We start from the raw sequence: 26,411 nt of genomic DNA, 5'->3' as shown, positions 1-26,411 counted from the left end.
GTCAATTCTTCTTCAGGTGCAATAGATGTAGCATATCTGTTCAATACTTGGGCTCCATGACTAGACATAAAATTTTAGCAGTTGGGGAAGAAAATAATATCCTGGTGGAAGGACTGCAAAATTAGAAAAAGCATGAAAATCTTGCTATTTGAAGAGCTTAGGAAAAGGCGTGCAGTTGGCACACTATATGCATGGTGATTTATGTGCTTTCTGCTTATTGTGATGAACAATAGTTTATACAAAATAGTTTGAAGGGATGTTGTCTGTTCTCTTTTCTGTAAATAATAATATAGCTTCAATAAGAAAAAACCAAAAACATGTATGTGCCTAGTTTGCTTTTCTTTTCTTTTTTTTTTTTTCTTTTTGAGACTGAGTCTCACTCTGTTGCCCAGGCTGGAGTGCAGTGGCACGACCTCAGCTCACTGCAACCTCTGCCTCCCAGGTTCAAGCAATTCTCATGCCCCAGCCTCCTGAGTAGCTGGGATTACAGGTACGCACCACTACACCTGGCTAATTTTTATATTTTTAGTAGAGACGAGGTTTCACCATGTTGGCCAGGCTGGTCTCGAACTTCTAACCTCAAATAATCCACCCGCCTGGCCTCTCAAAGTGCTGGGATTACAGGTGTGAGCTACAGCCTAGTTTGCTCTTCTTTCTGCCTAAAGTGCCCTTTTCCTTTTCCTAGATCTTCATGGGGCTGGTTCCCCTGGTCATTCAAGCTTTGGCTCTTATGTCACCTCCTCAGAGATGATTCAATCACATTGCACCACTGTGTTTTCTATTTCTCCTCTTCCCCTTCTTCTCCTCCTCCTCCTCTTTTTCTTCTCCTTCTCCTTCTTCTTCCCCTTCCTCTTCTTCCTCTTCCCCTTCCCCTCCTTCTCCTTCTTCTCCTTCTTCTGCTGCTTCTGCTTCTCCTTTTTCTGCTGCTTCTTTGGTAGAGATAGAGTCTTGCTATTTTGCTTAGGCTGCTTTTGAACTCCTGGCCTCAAGAAATCCTCCTGTCTCAACCTCCCAAAGTGCTGGGATTACAGGCACGAACCATTGTACCCAGCCGCACGTTTCCTGTTTCTTACCATACTTATCACACTGTTTCCTTATGTATTTGTTACTTCACTTGTTGGTCTCTCTCTTCCTCTAGCATGTCAACTTCCTCAGTAAGCAGCCTTGGTCCTCCTTGTTCAACACTTTGTCCTTAGGAACTCAGGGCTGGGCTTGGTGGCTCATGCCTGTAAAATCCCAGCACTTTGGGAGGCCAAGGTGGGCAGATCACGAGGTCAATAAAGCAAGACCATCCTGGCAACATGCGAAACCCCCGTCTCTACTAAAAATACAAAAATTACCTAGGAGTGGTGGTGCACACCTGTAGTCCCAGCTATTTGGGAGGCTGAGGCAGAAGAATCACTTGAACCCGGGAAGCGGAGGTTGTAGTGAGCCGAGATCATGCCACTGCACTCCAGCCTGGCAACAGAGCAAGACTCCAACTCAAAAACAAAAATAACTCAGAACAGTATTTAACACCCAAGAAATAAATAAATATTTGCAAAATAACTAAATGAATGACCATCTTTCATCTTTATAATGGCCCTCTGGGCTAAACATTCCTACATTTACAGATGAAGAAACCAAGTGGGAAGATATTAATTTTCCCAAGTAGAGCTACTGAGATGCATGAATGAGTATCATCTTAATACACCCATTACATTTAAAAGAAACACAAAAGGTTATCTCTTCTTTCTCTTCATCTCTGATCATGAGTGATTTTGTTATATTTGAGCGAGTTTTAAACAGAAGCGCCCCGCTCTGAGTTTGTTGAGTGTCCGCTTTAATGCTGGCATCCGAGAGTCAGCTAGAACTCAAACCTCTTGGCCCAGAACAAAGCATGGTCAACATTTTTTTTTTTTTTTTTTGAGATGAAGTTTCGCTCTTGTTACCCAGGCTGGAGTGCAATGGCGCGATCTCGGCTCACCGCAACCTCCGCCTCCTGGGTTCAGGCAATTCTCCTGCCTCAGCCTCCTGAGTAGCTGGGATTACAGGCACGCGCCACCATGCCCAGCTAATTTTTTGTATTTTTAGTAGAGACGGGGGTTTCACCATGTTGACCGGGATGGTCTCTATCTCTTGACCTCGTGATCCACCTGCCTCGGCCTCCCAAAGTACTGGGATTACATGGTCAACATTTTTATATCAGTTCAGGGTCAGGGGCAGAATGCCCTACATAGCTCAGAGTGGGTAAAATGGAGTTGGCAGGATTGTTTAAAATGTATTCACCACAGCCAAGCTAGGGTATTTCAATTTCAACTTTTGCTAGAAAGATGTCTTATTTTTCTTTAAATTATCTGTAGGAGACTTCAGGTCTCAATCATAACATGTTTTAGATACAGTGTCTCAAACCTTTACTGTCTTTCCAGTACTACTTTTAAAAAAAAGTTTCCTTACTACAAAGGAAAATGTACATTTACTATCAAAAAAAATGAAAAGAGAAAACAAAAGAAAAAAATCCATCCACGTCTGTCCACAATCTTGTTAACCTCACTAAAACATCTTGCTGTTAATCATCTCCAATAATATATGATAGACAAATGCATGTTTTAAAATTGATTACTTACATATTATTTTATTTTATATATCATATTAGATATTTTCATATCACTATTCATTTACATAATGTTGAATGTCTATGTGATAGTTCTATTATATAAAAGGATATGACATAATTTACTGAATCAAACTATTTCTTTTCTCTTGAATTTTACTTTATTGGTACATCACCCTATCACTCTTTTTCAACTGCAATATTGACCTTAAAACTCACCCATTTTTAGTGTAAGTTTCTGTGCGTTTTAGTCAATTTAAATAGTTGTGCAGTCATTATCATAATCTTTTTTTTCTTTTAAAGATGGTGTTACACTATGTTTCCCAGGCTGGTCTCAAACTCCTGGGCTCAAGTAATCCTCCCGCCTTGACCTCCCAAAGTGCTAGGATTACTAGCATGACCATTACGTGCAGCCCTTACTCTTTTTTTAAAAACAATTTTAGCAATGTATTTTATTTACCCCTATATAGCCAAATTATTATCGCTTCAATATATAATCAATATAAAAACAACTGACCCAGTGCCATGGCTCAGGCCTACACCAGCACTTTGAGGCAGGAGGATCACTTGAGCCTAGGAGTTCAGGCAACATAGCAAGACCCCATCTCTACCAAAAATTTAAAAATTAGCAACCTAGAGAGACCTCCATCTCTACAAAAAAAAAAACAAACAACAAATTAGCTTGGTATGGTGGCCCCTGACTGTAGACCCAGCTACTGGGGAGGCTGAGATGGGAGGATCCCTGAAGCCAGGTAGGTCAAGGCAGCAGAGAGCCAGAGGCTGCAGTGCGCCCCACCGCACCATGCCACTGTACTGCAGCCTGGGCGACAGAGCAAGATCCTGTCTCAAAAAATTGAGTTTTTTTGGAGGTGAGCAGATACTGAATCTTTGGAGTCTTGTGTATTTTACACTCACAGCAGACCTCAATTCGGACTAGCCATGTTTTAAGAATTTGTGGCTGCCATATTGGCAGGTGAGGGCTGCTGGCCTGCTGGGGAGGCCTTCAGGTCAGGTCATGTCCTCAGCTATGAGCAGAGGGGTCAGGAGCAGGGTGCATTTTCCTCTCTAACTTGGGAGGAACCCCTCGAAGGTCCTTAGACTCTTTCCCTTGTGGTTGCATATGGCAAGCATGGGGCTCCAGGGAGATTCACACAGTTCCGTGAGTGTGGAGGGAACGGCTGGGCCTTGGAGGTCCCGATTTCTTCCATTGAAGGGTTTTGCATCGGGTAGAGGGTGTATGAGGGGTAGATGGTGTATGTGGGGAGGAAGGCGCGAGGGCGGGGTACGTGGGGCAAAGAGGGACAGTGTCTGAGTTTTTTTCTTTCCCTTCCGTCTTTCATTTTCTTTCTGTATTTCTTGCTTCTTCCCTATTTTCTTTATGTTCTTTTTTCCTTCTGAAATCAATATAAGCAATGGTGCAATGAGCATCCTTTTATACAGATCTCTGTGCACTCCTCTGGCTATTTTATTAGAATAAATACTCAGGAAGTTTTTGCCGTTTTCATTTCCACCCAGCAGTACGTAAACCTGTGTTCTTAAACCTTTGCCCTTCGCTCCTCTTTCTTTCCCCTACTGATTTGCTAAATATTTTTGATATTTGTTCAAGGATATTATTCCAATTTCTCGATTTTTTTATTGCATTTTTGCCCCCCTGCTCCGCTGTCTGCCTTTAACTTTGTTTATGAGCATAGGGAGGCAGGCTGATGAAGAGGCAAATATGGGATTGACCACGCTTCGGCATTAGATAGTTCTGTGACCTTGTGTAAGTGACTTCAATTTCATTTTCTTTTATGTCCATAAAATGGGGATAATTACTTTATTGGGTTGTTGTTAGCATCAATGAGTTGCCTATGTAAAATACTTAGCACAGCACCTGGCACTTAAGCACTTGACAAATGACAGCTATTATAATTTACAGAAAGTTTGAATGTTTATGTAGTCATACTTATTTTCCCTTTAGCCATAGGTGCTATGCTTAGGAATTACCCTAAAGTTATAAGACTACTCACCTATATTTTCTTCTGGAAATCTAGAATTTCTATGATTTTGTATTTTAAAATTAAAATCTCTAATTCATATGTAATGTATTGTGGTGTATATTATCAAATGATGATCTGATTACATCTTTCTTTCTTTATTGCTATTCAGTTTTCCCAACACGTATTGAACAAACCATCCTTTGCTTACATATCTGAAATGTTATTTCTGCCCTATACAAAATTCCCACGTACACATGAACTAATTCCTGCATTATCCTCTTTGCTTCATAGATGTGATTATTTCTGCATTGACTGCTGCTCTGTTTTATTTATTTTGGCTTTATGATATGCTTTAATAGTGGACAAGGAAAGTGCCATCTCACAATTATATCTCCCAAAGTTTCTAGGACATTCCTATATGCCAGTATTTTTACATTAACTTTAAACTTGGCAAGCTGATACTTAAATAATTCTGACTAGCAATAAATAAATAGATTTATCTGATGGAGAATATCTTTTACAGCACACTATTTCCATGTAGGAACACAGTATGTCCCTTTATTAGTGAAATAAAAGTACCTCAGTAAAACTTCATAGTTACCTTAATGTTCGTAGTGAATATTGCTTAATAAGTTTACTCCCAGGTATTTCGTATTTTTTACTCTTGTGAATGCTATCTCTTTGACGTTTTTCCTTACTAGTTATTGTTCTTATATAGAAATTTATTATTTTTTATTTTTTAGAAATTTATTTTTTAATTTTATTTTTAAGTTGCTATTGCAACTAGCCACTTTATTGAATTTATCTATTTCTACACTGAAAGTTGATTTTATTGATTTTTTTCAAGCAATCACATTATTTGCAAATATAATTCAGTCTCCTAATGTTTAATATTTATAACTCTTTTTTTTTGTTTTATTACATTGATTAGAATGTTTCAAACACTGTTTAATAACAGCAACAATAACAGAAATCCTCATTTTTTTCTGATGTTCCTATCTATTGAAAGGCTGCTTGTGTTTTACTTTTGGGGAAAATATTTGCTATCTTTTCAATATTGTTTTTCTTGTACACTTGTTTTTAAACATGCTCTTTCTTATGTATAGTCAATAGAAACAGAGAACACTGGTCTATCATTTCCTTTTCCATACTGACAATATTTTTCTCAATGATTCAGTAACTTATCATCTATTTCAGTCAAAAATTGTATATTCCCTATGCCTTACAACAGATAATTTTAAGGAAAAAACTAGCTTCGTTTTGTTATTTTCTTTTTGTTACCTTTGCAGAGGAAAGGCTGATGACGTGTTGATCTTTCTCATTGGTGACAATCTCGGTGATACTAAACATGTGTCCCACGAGCTTCCCCACTGGCTTGGTGCTGATATTGGGGTGCCACAACCGGATGACTTTATCATCACCTGGAAAGGAGGACAGGAAAGATTCTTTGTTTTCTCAGGTGGTCAAAACTCCAAATGTACCTCTCAATGTATCATACCCTTATCTTTCTTCTAACAGCAAATCACAGTCTGTTTCTGGCAGGATGCATTCTGTGATTGATGTGCTAAGGGGCTGGCCTTGGTTTGGATCTGTTGCTTATTGTCAAGGCTGTTTTGTAAAGACTGTATTTACATATACAAATGTGAATTCTCATAAATATTTTATGAGTTCTTTTCTTGATTCAATCCTTTCCTATATTTTCATGCATTAATGCATTATTTATACTCTATTTACTTCCTAAAATATTTAAGGCAGCTGTTCTTTTGTTTTCACATTCTTAAATTATGCAAACATTATAATAATAAAAGAGAGCAAGGAAAGAGGAAAACTGCACTTAATCTCCACCATTATAACAAATCAACTGTTGTCATTTCTTTCATCTTCCCTTCTAGCAAGTATTCATAGGCATATATAATTTATATGTAGTTACTATCACAGAATAAATATGATTTTTTGATTATTAAAATCATATGGGTTCATGGTAAAAGATTTAAACAGTATAGAAGGGTATAATTTTTATTAAAAATGTCTTTTCCTCCATAATCTCTAATTTAACTCCCTGTAGGAAATCACTGTTAACTTTTAAAAAATATAAATTACATATATTTCTGGATACATGTTTTTACCCACTACTTTTTCTATATTCAGACCATGGGCTCATGCGTGCATAATTATTCTTTTAGTTACTATTTCACAATTTCTTTCTTTTTTTTTTTGAGATGGAGTCTCACTCTATCGCCAGGCTGGAGTGCAGTGGTGTGCTCTTGGCTCACTGCAACCTCCGCCTCCTGAGTTCAAGTGAGTCTCCTGCCTCAGCCTCTTCAGTAGCTGGGACTACAGGCTCGTGCCACCATGCCCAGCTAAGTTTTTGTATTTTTAGTAGAGATGGGGTTTCACTTTGTTAGCCAGGATGGTCTTGATCTCCTGACCTTGTGATCTGCCAGCCTCACCTCCCAAAGTGCTATGATTACAGGCTCCAGCCATCGCATCTGGCCTATTTCACAATTTCTTAACTACTTGTTTATTGATTCGTCCATTAATTCTAGTTTTTTTTTTTCTTACCTTATTCAACAATACTGCAATGAATAGTTATTGTACTTCTGTGGTCTTTTTTTCCTTTTGGATTATTTACTGAGGATAAAGTCCCAAGTGTGGTATCACTATGTTAAGGGCTATAAACATTTTTATCACTTTTAAACATATTGCTAGCTTACTCTCCAAAATGGTTGTACTAAATCCCAAGGCCATCAACCATATATTCTGTCAGTTTCATTAAATTCTGGCCAGCACATGAATATTATCATGACCTAAAATGTTTGCTATGTTAATAGGTCTAAAGTGATACCTTATTTTTAATTACATTTTATGATAGTTAATGCTGTTGGTTATTTTTTCGCAAATATATCTGTTAATTGTATCTTCTTCTGTAAATTGTTTGACTATATCCTTTAGCCATGATCTATTGGAATTTTGATAGCACTAAAAATAAAAATTGAACCACAAATGTATTATCATATGAACACACACACACACACACACACACACACACACACACAGAGTTTTATGAAGAAACTGGCTACCTGTTCACCAAACCCACATCCTGTCTTCCTGGGCACACATTTCCAGACCCCTTTGCAGTTAGGTGTGGTCAGGTTACTGAGTTGTAGCCAGTGAATTCTGAGAGCTGATTTTAAACTTTACATTTTCATTGTGTCTGACCCATTCACATTTTGGGGGTTATTTTATTACAGCAGCCAGCATTACTTGAACGAATGCTTACTTATAATCTAATTGTATTTCCAAAAAGAATAAAAACTGTAATCATTTACAAAATACAGAATATTTTTTAAGATATTAAATTTTCTAATTCACAAATAATTCTTTAAATGTCATCCTGGAAACTAAGTCATAAAAACATCAAATAACTTCAAATTGGGATCCTAGAAGTTGCATAATCCAATTTTCTTATCTCAAAAAGACAGAAACTAACTCCCAGAGATTAAAAAATTTTAATCAAATGATTTAATTTAATTATTTGAATGTGATTTGTACATCTCAGAATATGGAATTGAGTTATAGTACAACAATGCATTCCTAAGCACCTTACATACTACCAAAGACCTTTTAGATAAAAAGGTTGTATAAAAGCATTATAACCTAAGTTATAATTTATATATAACCTGTTATTAACAGTCATAATTTACTTATAAAAAGTCTAAAATTCAAAATAGTCATTTTACATTCTTCAGAGAAGTAGAAGAAACTATTTTAAAATTAAAGTGGAACCAAAAAAGAGCCCAAATAGCAAAGACAATCCTAAGCTAAAAGAACAAAGCTGATGGCGTCAAGCTACCTCACTTCAAACTATACTACAAGGCTCCAGTAACCCAAAGAGCATGGTACTGGTATGAAAACAGACACATAGACCAATGGAACAGAATAGAGAGCTCAGAAATAAAACCACACATCTACAACTAGCTGATTGTCGACAAACCTGACCAATACAAGCAATGAAGAAAGGATTATTTAATAAATGGTGCTGGGAGAACTGGCTAGCCACATGCAGAAAATTGAAACTGGACCCTCTCCTTACACCTTATACAAAAATTAACTCAAGATGGATTAAAGACTTCAATGTAAACCCCAAAACTATAAAAGCCCTAGAAGAAAATCTAGGCAATACCATTCAGGACACAGGACACAAGCAAAGATTTCATGATGAAAATGCCAAAGGCAATAGCAACAAAAGCAAAAATTGACAAATTGGATCTAATTAAACTAAAGAGCTTCTGCACAGCAAAAGAAACTATCATCAGAGTGAATAGACAACCTACAGAATGGGAGAAAAATTTTGCAATCTATCCATCTGATAAAGGTCTAATATCCAGAGTCTATAAGGAACTTAAACAAACTTATAAGAGAAAAATTACCCCTTAAAAAGTGGGCAAAGGGCTGGATGCGGTGGCTTATGCTTGTAATCCCAGCACTTTGGGAGGCCGAGGTGGGCGGATCACCTGAGGTCGGGAGTTTGAGACCAACCTGACCAATATGGAGAAACCTCGTCTCTACTAAAAATACAAAATTAGCTGGGCATGGTGGTGCATGCCTGTAATACCAGATACTTGGGAGGCTGAGACAGGAGAATCGCTTGAACCCAGGAGGCAAAGGTTGCAGTGAGCCAAGATCATGCAACAAGAGCAAAACTCCATCTCAAAAAAAAACCAGCCAAAAAACCAAACAAACAAAAAAAGTGGGTAAAGACATGAACAGACACTTCTCAAAAGAAGACATTTATGCAGCCAAAAAACATATTAAAAAAAAAGTGCAACATCATTGGTTATTAGAGAAATGCAAATCAAAACCACAATGAGATACCATCTCATGCCAGTCAGAACGATGATTATTAAAAAGTCTGGCTGAGTGGGTGCCAGAATGTGAAAACATGCTGGCAAAGTTGTGGTGAAAAACAAATGCTTTTACATTGTTGGTGGGAGTGTAAATTAACCATTGTGGAAGACAGTGTGGCAATTCCTCAAAGATCTAAGGACAGAAATATCATTTGACCCAGCAATCCCATTACTGGGTACATACCCAAAGGAATACAAATCATTCTATTATAAAAATAGATGCACGTATATGTTCTTTACAGCACTATCCACAACAGCAAAGACAAGGAATCAATCCAAATGCCCATCGATGATAGATGGATAAAGAAAATGTGGTACATATACACCATGGAATACTGTGCAGCCATAAAAAGGAACAAGATCATGTCCTTTGCAAGGACATGGATGGAGCTGGAAGCCGTTATCCTCAGCAAACTAACACAGGAACAGAAAATCAAACATTGCATGCTCTCACTTCTAAGTGGGAGCTGAACCTTGAGAACACATGGACATATGGTAGGGAACAACACACACTGGGGCCTGTGGGTGGTTAGGGAGAGGGAGAGGATCAGGAAGAACAGGTAATAGATGCTGGGCTTAACATCCAAGTGATAGGTTAATCTGTGCAGCAAACCACCATGGCACATGTTTACCTATGTAACACATCCTTCACACATACCCTAGAAGTTAAAGTAAATTTGAAGAAAAAAAATAAAATAAACTTTTAAAACCCCAAATAGTCATTCTAGTTAATCTGGTAGTATGTATTGGGCCACCCATTAGAATGTATTTGCTGATGTAGATTGAATTTTTATTTTGGTAGATTATGCACACTGAAAGAGCCACTCAGGTATGGAGGGATAATGAGGTGACTTGTTAGTTGGATATTTATAAACCAGGCAAATTTGATAGATGCTTCCATAATTCTATGATTATTTTATTGGGCTTTATGAAAAAGCATAGTATTTTCTCTACCTTTTTTCTCTTCTTTGAGTATCTCAATCTATCCATCAAGTCTTAGCATAGCTTTTCCTACAATAATATCCCGAATACTTTGGTATTCTTCAAACCTGAGTGCCCTACGTATGTGCCTCCTTCATCCCCATCATCTATAATAATTTTATTTGTCTGGACCACTATTAGACTCGAGGTGCCTTGAGGTCAGAACTTGTTCTTGTTTACTGTCACATATAACCTGTAGTAAGAATTCAAAAGATACTTATTGAACCACTTCAATAACTTCATTGCTGGAATGATGAATCACAGCTCGGAATTTTAACTATCAAGTGCCAAAAGAGGGGAAAAACATGTATTCAAACGATAAAAAAGGATCTTCGTTGAATGTTCATCCAATTTTTTTGGAAGGTCATTTGTTCACTTCAGAGGCTCTCACTTCTTGGAGTGTTATTACAGGCAAGCTGAAAAAAATCTAATTGCACCATAGCTGATTCTTGGTTTCCATTTCTTAAGAATTGCAAGAGACTGAATTCATTCCCTCCCAAATTTGTATACTGAAGCCCTAGCCCTCAACACAATGGTGTTCGGAAATGGGGGGCTTTTGGGAGATATAATTAAGTTCCGCTGAGGTTAGGAAGGTGGGCCCTCATGAGGGATTCGTGTCCTTATTAGAAGAGACACCAGATCCTGCTGCCCCACCTCACCCTCTTTCCCCTCTCTCTCCCTGCCGTTTGAGTACACGGAGAGAAGGCAGGTGTCTACGAGCCAGGAAGAGAGCCCTCGCCAGAAACTGACAATGCTGGCACCTTGATCCTGGCCATCTAGCCTCCAGAAATGAAAGAAATCAAATTTCTGTTGCTTAAACCTTTCTGTTTATGGTATTTTGTTAAGGCGGCTCAAGCTGACTAAAACATCAACAAGGTATTTTAGGGATTGTGGTTGATGAGTAAGTGGAATATTTTCTTAAATTTAAAACTTTCATGCTACCCTTATTAACAAGAAAGAAAATCTCTTGAGAAATTAACTGTGCACTTGGTGTTTTTTAAAACCTATGTTCCCCCTTCTCTTCTGATACCTTTGTGCCCTTAGTATTTTGCGAGAAGTAAAGGATACAAAGAAACTCTAGACATTGTCCCTGCCCAAAGTCTTTTTCAGAAGACCAAAGTTAACACCCTTTTAGACTTAGTTTGGTCATTACTCTCCCCAGTACCTTCTCTAATCACTTTCCTCTGCCCTAGTTCAGACTCCTTCTTCTGTGTTTTTACTGTGTTATCTTTTGCTCTCTTTTATAGCACTAATTGTATTCAATTATAATTGTCTGTTTATCTATCTGTTTACACATTATCTGGTAAGCCTAGTAGTTCTCATCCATAGCAGTGTTTGGCAAGTAGTCAGTTCTTAATACATGTTTGCTAAGTAAATGAGTTGGCTTGTAGAGTCACTCATAAGGTGGTTAAGGATGCATATTTTGAGCGACTCAGATTTGATTTGAAACCTGGCTCTAGCAGTTAACTAGCTTTATGACTTCAAATAAGTTGCTTCACCTCTCTGCATCTGAGTTTTCTTATCTATGAAATGGGGATAAATGGAACTTACATCATAGTTTTATTGTGAAGATTGAATGGAATTGTACCTGTATAACTTAACAGTTTCTGGACCATAAAGTAACAATTCATATTACTATTATTCCAAGTTCCTCCACCATTTAGGATGCATTTAGATTATGTTTAGGGGAGAAGAACTGATATACAGATATATGAAATATGATCCCTGCTCTTGAGAGTTTACAATCTAGTAGTAGCAATAAGGCAAGGAGATATTGAGGGAAAACAGATATTTGTAAAGAGGATGTCAAATCTAAAGATAGAACTTCATACTATAAATAATATGGTTCATAAAGAGTTAACTCCCTGTTTCTTTGTTGCTATTTTTTCTTTCTTTTGTGTGTGTGTGAAGCCAGAATTTAGATGAAGTCACATATCAAAGAGAGGATTTTCTTTCCTTGAGCAAACTCTTCTCTCAGTTGGTGAGTCACTTCATCTCGATGCATCACTCTTGATGAGATGAGCAGGCTTAGGTCACAGAGAAAAGCAGGAGAGAGCGAGCCTCCACTAAACCAGATTTCTGTGCTCCAGGAAGAATACAGGGCTGAGTGGGTGCAAAGAGAACTGACTCAGTCTCAGCTCTGCCAGCTAACTAGCTGTGCGACTTGTCTCGGGCCTCGATTTCCTCATGTAAAATTATCATCTTCAAGGCTTCTTCCAGTTCTAACATTTCATGATTATGTGCTCTGGAGGGAGAGATCACTACAGTGAAAGCAGAGGGCAATCTGGAATTTTTACAGGTAATCAGAAACTTGCCAGGTATTTAGTTACATGATTCAAACTGAATAATTCCAATAATGCAGTATCTTGCCTGTCTTTGCTTTTCATCAGCAATGGCCAAGATGTACCACATTATTCAGACTGCTCAGAACCTAAGCCTTGCACCCACAGGCGATCTTACATCATGTTGGTGGGGCATCCCCTGATATGGGCATTATCATTCTTGGATGATGAGCCCAGGCTATAGGCTATCCCCAGAAGAAAATCTGTAACTTGTATATCACATGAAGAAGAATGCAGTAGAGAACTGCCACCTGAGAGCGGTCTAGGCCTCTTAAACTAAGGACTTTGTCCATTATGCATTGTGAAGAAAACGCAATCTTCTGGAGGTTTCCTATTGCCTGCACCCAGATGTCCTCCAGCTCTGCTTGCTTTTGTTGATAGGAATGGAATCATAGGTGGTGGCTTTGTGGAGGTAGAATGAGTAGAAAGGGACATGATGCTAAGCTCTCAATGCTTGCATTATTTCATCTGTATTATTATCACCATCTTCATCATATGTTGATTCATGCTATACTTTGTAGTCATCTATCAACTTGTCTTATTTGTACCATTAGATTTCAAACATTTACAGGTTAGGAACACAACATGACCTTTATAGGTTAATAGCCTAATCTATAGCAACTGTGCAAAAAAATATTCGTTGAGTAAAACATGGAAAAAAAATGCATGCAGAGCCCCCAAGATATCTTTTTTGGGCGATAATTGTGTTTCTACTCTGAACCTTCCATACTGGGAACTTAATTCCTAAAAAGCCTAGTTGCAAACACTATTCAGCAAAAATATTCTTGATGGTCACCAAAATAATGCTCGAAATTTGTAGGTTTTCTTGGTAAGCACTCTGTCCTGGTTTGGCTTTTTTTTTTTTCTTGCAAAAGCTTCTGCTTTTTTTCAAGCTCATCAAATGTCCCCGCACATTTAACACATTCAACTATGCCTAGCAAAGCTGCTTTCACTGTATATTTTGAGTTGCCAGTGGGAACATATCGTACATTTAGCAATGTGCTTGGCTGAGTCACTAATCAACAAGAGTATTCTCCTGAGAAAAATGCGTTTTCAGTTACTGGGAATTTGCATTTTCTACTAATAGAGGCTCCATAACTGTGACAATTCAATAAATTATGCATGATGAAAAGTATTAATTGCTTGTCAGTAATACTGCTAAGTGTTTTCTTCCCTCTGTGAGAGAGCTGGAAAACCCATAATTAATAAGTTTTCAAAGCTGTAGATGAGGGTCTTATAATGAACACCGAGGTTAATGAGAGTCAGATGACTTCATCCAAAAACACTGAAGTGTTTAAGTCCTAAAACTTTACCAAACACCTTTTCTGCCCCAGAAATGATTAAAATATTAAAATTTACAAAGCCTATGAAAACTGGTCAATTCTTAATGTTTTGTATACTTTTGTGTGTGAGGACAAGGGCTGTTCAGAGGAGCTGGTTAAGATTAATGTGACAGCATAATGTGACAATCGGATTCTAGAATCAAATTTCACACTAGCCCTGTATTTAAGTACCGCTTTTTCAAAGGGTTTCATGTGCAGTGTTTGCACTGAAGGAGAAGTAGGGCTAATATTTTTGCCTAAGACATGCAATGGGGAGAGGAGCATTCACTGCAGTCTGATTCTCCAATGTGTTTGCTGCTTTGTCTCTCACACCAAGGGACGCTCCTCCCCTCATCTCCTACATCCTCCTTCTGATGTGTAGTCCAGACCAAAAAATGTGCCCATTTCCATTGGAAGTAATAAGCCAAGACAGTCATCAACTCAGGAAGGGACAATGGCGATAAAGCAACTGGGATATAAGTAACCCACTTCTTTTTCTGAAAGTATCCCATTTTTTTTCTGATTCTAGCATTTGTTTCTTAATGTGTTCCAGACCTCAGTATGGAGCTCTTTAAATAATAACTGTAATTAGTGTGGTTAGAGACTTGGATTCCTGTTTTTCTTAGAATCATCACTACCAGGTATCAGGAAACTTGCTCCCTCCCCAAGCCACGACTCCCACGCACTTCTTTACAGACTTCTTATCCATATGCCTTCCTTTCTTTTCTTGGTGTCCTCAGCTGAGTTTTAGAGGTTTGTGGACAATTAACGCTTTGGTTTTTCTGAGTGCACAAAGCTGCAATTATATATTGAGTAGCATCTAATTGGCAAACTGGTTTCCAAATTTTCCAAAGGACATTTTTAGTTTATCTCCCTGTGAACAGGCAGTTCTTCAAAAAATAGAATCACAGTATTTTAGGCTCAGAGGGATCTTGAAATGTATTTAGTCTCACTTCCTCATTTTTACCAGATAAGGAAAATGAGCAAAAGGGAGTGAGTGATGCAGCGATTGCTGAAAAATCACAGTTGGTTGTTGGCCAGGAGACGGCTAAACCCAGCTCTTCTAACTTCTGGGGCATTGTTTTGATTTGTTGTGCTTGACAATAGACTACTATATGATTTTTGTAATACTGTTGGAATCATAAGCTAATTTCAAGTTAAGTGCTATAGAAGGCCCAAAGCTGAGCATAGATTTAAATATAAATTTTGAATGCACGGTGTACTTGAAAAAAAAAATTAATTTTATGCCCTTAGGGGAGATTCCCTGGCCATGAAATAGGAGCTCAGCTGTCTTTATATTTAGCAATATAGGCACTTCAGGAATAAGGCAGGACACTACATAGGAAACCGAACCTCCTGCTGTATATGTTTGAGAGTGAGAAATCTGAAGAAATCTGACTATAGACAGAGCCAATAGCACTTACTCATTTAACATCATGGCTCCTTTAATAGATATTTTTGCTGTAAACTCTTTTGCCAATGATGTATTTATTGACTTTTTTTTTTTTGGACGACAGAGTTTTCTTCTTTTTTAAAAAAATATTGTTTCTTCTCTTTTTAAAGTTTGGGTTTTCAATATAGGTCACTTTCTTGATGTCTGTTTGTGTTTTTGTTTTGCTCATTTAAGTCTTGCAAGTCTACATGCCTTCTGTCTCTTGCAAGGCCACCCCGGCCTTCTTGAGGAACCTCTGGGAGCTCATCTTCTCCCTGATTCAGGTGGCCCAGGGAGCCCAGACATTATTCATCTCCAACCAGGTCTTTTCCTGTCACCAAAAGGAATCTTCTCTTGGATGTCTAGTCAACACTGGACATTTAAGTTCACAGTGGAGCTTTCCTTTGTCCGCCTTCCCCGGGTAAGCACCGTCTTCCTGATTTCTGTGTAACTACCAACACAATCGCTACTCTTTCATTTCTCCCACCTTACAAATGTGGAGCAGGTTGATTTCTCTTACTAATCCCCAAAAGGATTCCATCTCCAAGTCTTATGAATAATTAATTTCCCACGTCTTTGAGATCGAGTCTTTCTTTTTTTTAATAATAGCACCTACAGTAATTCAGACCCTCTCCATCTCACTCATGTCTTCTCTAACAGTCTCCTAAGTGGATTCCATTTTATTCCAACAAAACTTCCACATTTGCCAAAGTGATTTTGCCAATGTGTTTAAACAGAGAGGATTACATTTATTGAGAACCTATTATGCATCAAGCATAAATTGTCTCAATTAAGCTTAAGTACCACCCTATAAAGTAGGTGTTTCCTCTCCCTTCCCCATCCTTCCTTGTCCTCTCCTCCCAACTCCTCTCCTCCCCTCCCCTCCCCTCCTCTCCCTTCCCCTTTCCTTTCCTTCTTTCTTTCTTTTTGAGACAGGGTCTTACTTTGTCACCCAGGATGGAGTGCAGTGGCGCAGTCACAGCTCACTGAAGCCTCAACATCCTGGGTTCAAGTGATCCTCATACCTCAGCCTCCCTAGTAGCTGGTGCTACAGGTGCACACCACATGCTCAGCTAATTTTTAAATTTTTTTGAGAGACAAGGTCTCACTGTATTACCAGGCTAGTCTTGAGCTCCTGGGCTCAAGCGATCCTCCTGCCTCAGCCTCCAAAGTGCTGGGATTAATGGTGTGAGCCACCATGCCTGGCCAGGCTGGAGTGCAGTAGCATGATCTTGGCTCACTGCAATCTCTGCCACCTGGGTTTAAGCGATTCTCCTGCCTCAGCATCCTAATTAGCTGGGGTTGCAGGCGCACACCAACACACCCAGCTAATTTTTTTGTATTTTTAGTAGAGACGGGGTTTCACCATCCTAGCCTGGATGGTCTCAATCCACCCACCTCAGCCAAATAACCAGAAATATCTTGCATTGCAATTATTAAATGTTGGTATTCTTCAAGATTCTCTTCTTGCCCTTCTTGTCTGTTAACTCTAAACCACTGGCTCTTGACCTTTTTGGTCAGGATCTCCTCGTGAGGATTTGATAAAATTTTGAATGTTTTCTCCAGAAAAAGACACACACACACTTAACTGCCATTCTGCTTCAGGGGTTCCAGGTCTCCTGGGAAGCCCAGGAACTCATGCTCTCACACATAAAAATAAGCTCTAGATGAATTAAAGCTCTGAAGGTAAAATATAAAACAAAACAATAAGAAGAAATTCTAGTAAGATACAGGAAAATTTGTCTCACACATTCTTAAGCTGAAGAAAGCTTTTCTAAGTATGTCACCAAATCCAGAAGCCAGAAAGAAAAAAGCAGACAGATTTGACTTTATGCAAATTTGTAAATTCCCTGATTTTTTCCCCCAGCACCAAAAAGCAAAGAGAACACTGTTTGCAAAGTAGAAAATCTCCATGTAATGTGAACTGTCCTCTTACCTCCAGTGACAATCACATTTGCTTTAACACAATAGCAAAAAGTGTTTGCTCCTCTTGGCATGGAAAACTCTCTGACAGGCCTGGAAAACACAAATTAGATGTAAAATGTGTATATTTTTCTTCATCAAGTTAATTCTGACATATAAATAGATTATGTTTAATAGGCTCATATCTAAGTTGGTTGTAAATCCATTTGCCCACAGACAATATTATAAGTAATGATTAAGTCCTCATTAACGGTAAGAATCTACTTATATTTTGGGATCGTCTTTGAGATATTGCACCTAAGGGGCAATAACCAGAAGTATCTTGCATTGCAATTATCACCCTAGACCTCAGGCAAGAATGAATTCTTGACATGACTGCCCAAGTATTGAACTTTCATATTTCTCAATATGAAAGAAATGGATGCAAATTAAATGAAAGCCTGTAGAGTGCTCAGGGCAGTCACAAAATCAGTGAGACAGCATGGAAATAAAGTCTGAATTGCAAACTTTAGGAGGATGTGGATTTGTGATTTAGCTGAAACATACCTTATTAGTTTAATGCGAGAAAACAATGTGAAAAAAAGAGTTTGCTCAACTAACTTTCAGCATCATAAATGAAAGCTCCAACTCTGAAGTTTAGGCATTTATACCATGGGTCATATGTAGCCTTTCCAATTAAATTACTTTATTCTTCCTTAAGCCTAAAGTAACTAGTTATCCTTAAACCTGTATATGCAACTTTATCAACATCTTAAGTTTACTTAGGTCAGAATGCTCAAGACCTTAGCATAGTGGTTCCAAAATCTGGTTGTGCATCAGGATCACTTTGGATATTAAAAAAGAAATTTCTAGGCTGGGTACAGTGGATCACGCCTGTCATTCAAACACTTTGGGAGGCTGAGGCAGGAGGATTGCTTGAGCCCAGGAATTCCAGACCAGACTGAGCAAAATGGAGAAACCCCATCTCTACCAAAAAAAAAAAAAAAAAAAAAACCATGGACCTCAGCCCTAACTTGATGAATCCGACTCTCCAAGGGTGGAGTCATAAATGTCTATTAAAATTTTTCTTAAAGGCCGGGCACGGTGGCTTATGCCTATAATCCCAGCACTTTAGGAGGCCAAAGCGGGTGGATCAGGTGAGGTCAGGAATTCGAGACCAGCCTAGCCAATATGGTAAAACTCCATCTCTACTAAAAATACAAAAATTAGCCAGTCATGGTGGCACACGCCTGTAATCCCAGCTACTTGGAAGACTGAGACAGGAGACACTGAACCCTTGACGGGGAGGTTGCAGTGAGCTGAGATAGTACCACTGCACTCCAGCCTGGGGGACTCTGTCTCAAAAAATAAAAAATTCTTAAAATTGTTTTTCATGGACAACACTGACATTTATTTGTAAATTATGTATATATATTACTGAATTAAAATTATATAAACAAAAACAAACAACAATAAAATAATGAGATAAAAATTTAAAAGAAAGAAAACCTCTAGAGTTTTCTACCCCCTTTCTAATGGATCATCTTGCATATCCCCTGGAGTATATTCTCCCTGCTTTGCAGACTTCACAGGACATGGGCTGGCTCCTGATACAGTTTCAAGAAAGAATAAGCACTCTTTGGTTCTTTTTATGGGAGCCCCAGTAAAAGGAAGAGGTGGGATGGGCAGACTTTATAGGGCCCGGCCATAAAGTGGGTGGAGCAGGACAGGGCTGACTGGTGAAGTCGACTTAGAATGTACCGTGGACATGAGTTCAGGAGACCTAGATTCTGGCTGTGTTCTGTTGCTAAATATATGACTTTAGAAAAGTCACTTAATCTTGCTGAGCTACAGTGTCCCCACTTATGAAATCAAGGATTGACTATGACCTAAATAGCTTCTTCCATTCTTAAATCTTAGATTTTATCCTTCCCCCTATAGTGCAGCTGGGGTAGGGTCAAGCAGGGCAACTGCACACCCTTTGTGGATGGCATCCCAGAGCTATGGAGGGCACAGCCTGCACAGCCAATCACAGCGGTCCCTGATTGGGGTAGAGGAACATGAATAAGGACTGTTGTAATTCATTATACTTTCTGAGCAGCAATGCACCTAGACATGGAGGAAGAAGCAAAATCAGAACAGGCTGGTGGGTGGGGAGAGATCTTGATTTGTGGATTCTTTGAAGGTTGCTGGCTATAAAATTTTATATTGGAAAGGCTTAGGCTTGTAATATGGTTGAAAAGTTCTGCTGTGTCTAAGATTGCTAAAAAAATAATTTCTCATATCAAAGAATGTCAATGGGCTTATAAAGGAGTTAAAGAGAGAGGACAGTTGACTCTAAGTGTACTCCAAAAGGGAAATACTCGAGGTAGGGAAAGTTGCCCCAGGCAGCAAGGCCTATGAAACAAGTGGAGTTTTTAGGGCTTACTCAGCCGGTCCTCAGTCAGTGAGTCAACAACATTTATAGGTGCCAGCTGTATGCCCAAGACTGCCCTAGTGGATAGATACATCAGTGAACTATAAGAGCAGAGGTGAGAGTGTTCATCCAGTTGTGGGTCACAAACTCAAAGGTCTGCACCAGCCGGGCAGGTAAACTAGCTGGGAGAAGGGATGGGTATGACACCATAGGGAGAAGGGGGGCTGTGGTGAACTGAGAGTGCATGCCCCGTGAAAAGGGGGACGCCAGGCCCAGAGCCAGCCAACGTGCAACAACAGGAAAGGCAGGTTCACCACAACAAGCAAAGATCAAAGAAATAAGTGATCCTCCAAACACGTCTTGTAGCTGCATTTAGCTAACAGGCTATCAGTTTGCAGGAACAACTATCATATTTTTTGAAATACACACTACAATTTAAAAATCAATAATTTGAATAAAATTTCTTAAAATGTCTCAATGGGTGAGAATAATCACCTGAAAACAAATTGATTTTTAAAATTTTAATAAAAAATAATGCCAAGTAACCAAGTTCACTGCTAGGAAGAAAGCTTTACTAAGTGGAGGAAAAGACAGTATTATCTCTATATGAAAGAATATTTCTAAAATATTTAAAACATTTTTTTGAACTAATTTAAGTCTACTTTATAAGTAGTAATCTTTCTATCAAATGCAAAGTTCATAAAAAGAAGTCTCAATTTAGTAACATAAATCAGAAGTCAGTATTTAGAATTTTGAAAATGCTTAAATGTCCCAGATGAGAAGTAGCTAGGTTCTAACTGATGACTCATGTACAGGTTTGACAGTGACACACTCTGTCACTATAGCTGGTTGACTGAGTGAACTGAACTGGATGTAGCACACACCAGGAATGGCATTATTTTCTTCTATCCTTGTCTTATTATGTCACCTTGATCTTGGGCCAAGTCCCATTAGGATGGCTCCAGCAAAGCTACTTTCTGTGGCCCATGGGGAATTCACACTATGCTGGACAGTGTCAGTGTAAATGCAGCCTTGCCACACTGTTGCCAGTTCCTCCAGCCAGAGTCGGCTTGTTCCTTAGGCACAATAGGCACAAGGTCTGGAGCCCTAAGTACTTTTAGGGGCCAGCAGAAATATTCTAATTGCACTTAAAATCAGAAGGAAAAAATAAAAGCTTAGGGTGATAGGACATTTTATTTTTCACATCCCCAAATTAGAATTTGTAGGGCCCATGAAAACATACTAAATTTTTTCTCAGACAGAAGAAAAATGTTGAAGACATAAGAGTATATGAGGCGGGAGCGGTAGCTCACGCTTGTAATCCCAGCACTTTGGGAGGCCGAGGCAGGTGGATCACGAGGTCAAGAGATCGAGACCATCCTGGCCAACATGGTGAAACCTAGTCTCTACTAAAAATACAAAAATTAGCTGGGCGTGGTGACACGCACCTGTAGTCCCAGCTACTTGGGAGGCTGAGGCAGGAGAATTGCTTGATCCCAAGAATTTGAATGTGAAATGAGCTATAATCATGCCCCTGTCCTCCAGTCCACATGACTGGGTAACATTAAGACCTTGTCTTTAAAAAGAAAAAAATTAATAAAGAAATTCTCCATGAGGAAGCGAGTGGTGGTCATCGCATACACGTGTCGCATGTCAAGATTGCCCAAGGTGACCTGTGAGTTCTGAGCCTTAGCAACTAGCCGCTTGGGAGCCAGATGCATTACCGATTTTCGGATCTTCTGGAGTAGGTCTTCCTGCACCTACCATCACTTGCTTTGGAGTAGCAGAAGCTCTTGCCCCAACCGCCACTCCCATTTTGGGGAAGGCAGACAAAATGCCCCTGCATTCACCCATTGGCCCACAACTATGTACCTTAATCCCTCTTTTCAATTATTATAGAATTGCTGGTTGTATGATATTCATATTTGCTGGTAATGGATGATGGTGTAAAGGTCATGGGTCTAGGATGATCCTCTCCAGTAATTCTTGAGGATGGTCTACTATACCTCTCTTTAGAATGGCATTAGCTGAAATTCTAAGACAGCAGAAAAAGACCTATTTAATACCCTATTAACTGATTATGAACACATAAAAAGGTCTAACAACCTTCTTACTTACATTTCTCAGCACGGGAAACTGTGTTCATACTTTCCATTTAAAAAATTTCAGTTTTTTTTAAGGATATTTGCCCTTTAGATATAATTCCTCTAGTTTCCTAAAAAAAATACTCATAGGAGCCCACATAATTAAATGAATTACAAATGAGTGAACTGTGCCTTTAAGGAAAATTTCTTTCAAGTAGAAAGGCTCACATAATTGATGTCAATTTGGGAAATGAAAGATGGCCTGCTTTCCAGTATTTCATATTCATATGCAGCTGCATATTCTTTAAAAAATTGCTTTTTCATTCTGTTACTAGAAGTATCTTAGTCTAACAAGTTCACATAAAAAAATCAAACATTTTGTGAGAAATCTATTATGATAATGTTAACTAGCATTTTGATAGCACTTTAAGAGTGAAGAATGTTTTCTCAGATACCTTCCAGTGCATTGAGATATTGGCTTGGTGTCTGGACTTGAGCCCAGGTCCTCCACACTATACTTCCTTCTCAGGATGGCAGGGTGGGATTGGGAAGGAGGGAGACTGTCCTTTTGGCCAGGAAAGCTTAGTGAGCCCCATCTGTAAACACCACGCATAGCAGAGAGGCACCAGACTCACAGTTTCACGTACAATGTTGGCCTGTGATGTTCATTCATAACAAAGTAAAATGTAGATACTATGTGATATGGTTAGACTTTGTGCCCCACCCAAATCTCATCTTGAATTGTAACCCTCAGGTGTTGAGGAAGGAGCCTAGTGGGAGGTGATTGGATCACAGAGGTGGCTTCCCCCATGCTGTTCTTGTGATAGTGAGTGAGTTCTCATGAGATCTGATGATATTTTAAGTGTTTGGCAAGTCATTCTTTTGCTCACTTATCTCTCTCCTGCCATCATGTGAAGGTCTTTGCTTCTCCTTCGCCTTCCCCCATGATTGTAGGTTTCCTGAAGCCTCCCCAGCCATGTGGAACTGTGAATCAATCAATTAAATCTCTCTTTTTTTTTTTTTTTTTTTTTTTTTTTGAGACAGAGTCTCGCTCTGTTGCCCAGGCTGGAGTGCAGTGGCGCAATCTCGGCTTACTGCAATCTCTGCCTCCTAGGTTCAAGCAATTCTCCTGCCTCAGCCCCCTGAGTAGCTGGGATTACAGGTGCCTGACACCATGCCCAGTTAATTTTTGTATTTTTAGTAGAGATGGGGTTTCACCATGTGGGTCAGGCTGGTGTCAAACTCCTGACCTCCTGATCTACTCTCCTCAGCAACGCTAAGTGTTGGGATTACAGGTGTGAGTCACCACACCCAGCCAGACCTCCTTCCTTTACAAATTACTCAGTCTCAGATAGTATCTTTATAGCAGTGTGAAAATGGACTAATACCCCATAGTTCTTTGAATATAGAAGGCTCCCAATAAATATTTGTTTGAATATCCCTAAGGGACAAATATCAGATTGACAATAACCACTTCCCAGAGTCACACAGAATAGAAATGTATTGATTCTGGGAAGTTCATTCTGAATTTTTCTCTGATACCCCTGAAATGATAGCTTTTAAAAAGAAACCATTTCTGACAATTTCTTCAAAACATAAAAAGAAAACCTTTTGATAGAGTCCCCTATCAAAAGACCCACCGGAATTACCACATGCTTCATCTCAGACTTTTCTCCTGTTCCATGAACTAATGAGCTTGATGCAGGGAGAGAAACAGAGTAATCAGCTAGAAGGTAAAGGGGTGACTCTTTTCAGGGGGCATGTGCTACACAATTGGGGTTGGTTACTGAATGGAACGCAATGCTGCAGACAGGAGCATCCCAGGGGAACTGTGTGACTGCTGCAGAAGCAGGGCTACTGAGTAAGCAGTGTTCCTCAATATTTTCTCCCTGTGATGGTGGGGTAGTTGGTGGAGAATGAGGTCAGGAAACAAGGAATAAGGCATTCCCTTTTCTCCTTTATGATATAAGAGGTAAGAAATTTCAGAATGCCTCAGGTAAGGCATCTTTTAAAAGTGGCCCTAACTCTGTATTATTGATCCATATTGTGCCCATTCTCAAGAGGCAAGGGAGGGTGCAATAGAAAATTCTAGATCAGAGGTTGGTCAACTTTTTCTGTAAAGAATAAGATAACAAATATTGTCAATTTTGCTACAAAGTCTCTGTTGTCACAACTACTCAACTCTGCCACTGTAGGATGAAAAAAATCATAGATAAGTATGGTTGTGTTTTCCCTACAACTCTATTCATCAGCAATGAAATTTAAATTTCATATCAATTTTATGGGTCATAAGATATTATTCTTGTTTGAAAATTTTTGTTTTAGTCATTTAAAAATGTAAAAACCATTCTTAGTTTGCAGATGTTATAAAAACAGGTGACTTGTTCGAGAACAGCCTGACCAACATGGAGAAACCCCATCTCTACTAAAAATACAAAATTAGCTGGGCACGGCAGTGCATGCCTGTAATCCCAGCTACTTGGGAGGCTGAGGCAGGAGAATCGCTTGAACCCGGGAGGCAGAGATTGTGGTAAGCCAAGATCGCACCATTGCACTCTAGCTTGGGCAATAGGAGCGAAACTCCGAAACTCCATCTCAAAGGAAAAGAAAAACAAATCAAAAACAAAAACAGAAACAAAACAGGTAACTCATTGGATCTGGCGTTGGGCTATTGTTTGCTAACTCCTGCTCTAGATGCAGGAACAGGAAACTGAAACCAGAGCATAAACCAGTCTGTAATAGCTCCATCTCTTCTCCTTTGAATTCAAGTTCTTTTATTTTATTTTCTTTACATCTTTTCAGTATCTTTCTTAGGGGAACAAGAAAAGGAACCAATATTTATTGAGTACTTTGTGTCAGGAATTAAGGTACTTTATATGAGTTAACTTAAGTAATTTTTATAAGACTATCATACAGGTATATTCATTACCATTTAAAGATGGGGAAACTGAGGCTAAGAAGAACTAATGGTAAAGTGTTCAATGGTCACAGAGCTAGTGAGTGCTAAAACCAGTTCTGTTTGTCTCCACAGCAGCAACCTTACCAAGGGGCACTATACTCTTTCCAATTTAATAATCTGCCTCTGAGTTGGGTAACTGATAAAAAGTAATGCTGAGTAGTTAGTTGCATATCTCTTGGAAACTGTCAAGCTATCAAAGGGTTAAAGGTTTGGCTTATGTCTTGCAACAGGCAACATGCTTTACATGGCATAATTAATTGCAGATGTTTATTTTCTTGCTAGTACAGAACTCATTTGTGAAATTACCATACAAAATTATAAACAGAATGGTAATCACTTCTGAAATGGAAATTTTTTTGAGAGGACTTTTTTCCTGCCTTTTTGGGAACTATTGGCTCCCATTTTAACAGCTGGCCAATTATGTATTTGTATAAATGCAGCTTCATCTGGCTCAACTTAAGATTCATTATAGGAAATTGCAGAAATAGGAATATGTTGAGTCTAGGGATGGAGTAGACCCAACTCTCAGTCTATTGAGATGACTCTCCAGTGGCAGTGGCTGCTCAGGAAAACATGTTACACTACCTCACTTGAGAAACCTCTCCAGCTTCTAGATTTAGGAGTGTGGCGCAAGTGAGGAAGTAGTTGAAAAGCTCATCTAGAGTTTGACAGAACAGATCAATGAGCACTGTTTGCTGAGGTTGTCATTACTACTCAACTGACTTCCTGACTTCCTCTCAGACAAATATATTACCAACCAAATTCCGGGAGAGGAGGTAAATACCAGGAAGCCCAGAACTCGGCTCAAAGACAAAATCCTGACAATTGCAAAGTGGATGTGGTTCAGAGCAAAGATCAGATTGCACTAGTTAATCAGAAAAGTAAAATCTTCCAGATAATCTAAGTGTTCACAATTGCTAAGTACCAAACCTGTGGGACATTACAGAGTAGGAATTTAAATCCCCTACAATACCATTACATAACTTACAAATATCTACGAATATACATTTTGAAGGAAATGCATAAACACAAAAAAAGATCCTTTAAATCCAAAGAATCACTCTGTGTGTGTGTGTGTGTGTGTGTGTGTGTGTGTAAATGAAATGGAGTGAATTAAGAGAGATTGTGAAAATGTGCCTAAGTCAACTCTGTTCTTGAGGTTACTCCCCCAAAAGGTATTATATTTGATTAGAATCATGCTAGTTGAAGGGCATAATTTTCTTGACAAAAAGAAGAAGATGTTCAATCTTTAGATAAAAAAGATTACTACCTCATTTAAATTCTAACACGAAAATTCACAACCTGATTGACAGATCCTAATGCTTGAACAAAGGGAATGTTGGCACCATCATAAGTGGTTTCCAGAGGAAAATATGAATGCCTTTCCTTTTCTCTGGTGTTGGAGTATTTATTATTGTCATGGATTTGACAGCACATGGAAATCAAAGTTACCTTTAAAAGTCCATTCTTCGGGAAAGAGCTTACATGACTGTA

At 38.8% G+C, this 26,411-nt stretch overlaps 1 protein-coding gene across 1 annotated transcript in view; it reads right to left on the bottom strand.

The window, feature by feature from the left end:
* WDR64 (WD repeat domain 64) overlaps positions 1 to 26,411 on the bottom strand; it is a 144,375-nt gene that overhangs the window by 77,979 nt on the left and 39,985 nt on the right. Inside the window, exons 9-10 of the mRNA XM_064383474.1 lie at positions 17,493 to 17,572; positions 5,854 to 5,993 (exon numbers count right to left, since the gene is read on the bottom strand). Of these exons, the coding sequence (XP_064239544.1) occupies positions 5,854 to 5,993; positions 17,493 to 17,572 (220 nt within the window). The remainder of the gene's footprint in view (positions 1 to 5,853; positions 5,994 to 17,492; positions 17,573 to 26,411) is intronic.

This window comes from Aotus nancymaae, unplaced genomic scaffold (genome assembly GCF_030222135.1).
Source record: "Aotus nancymaae isolate 86718 unplaced genomic scaffold, 86718_ANA_hifiasm-v0.15.2.pri h1tg000032l_0, whole genome shotgun sequence".
Classification (NCBI taxonomy): domain Eukaryota; kingdom Metazoa; phylum Chordata; class Mammalia; order Primates; family Aotidae; genus Aotus; species Aotus nancymaae.
Note: the sequence above shows the minus strand (reverse complement) of the source record. Positions and strands in the feature narration are given on the sequence as shown.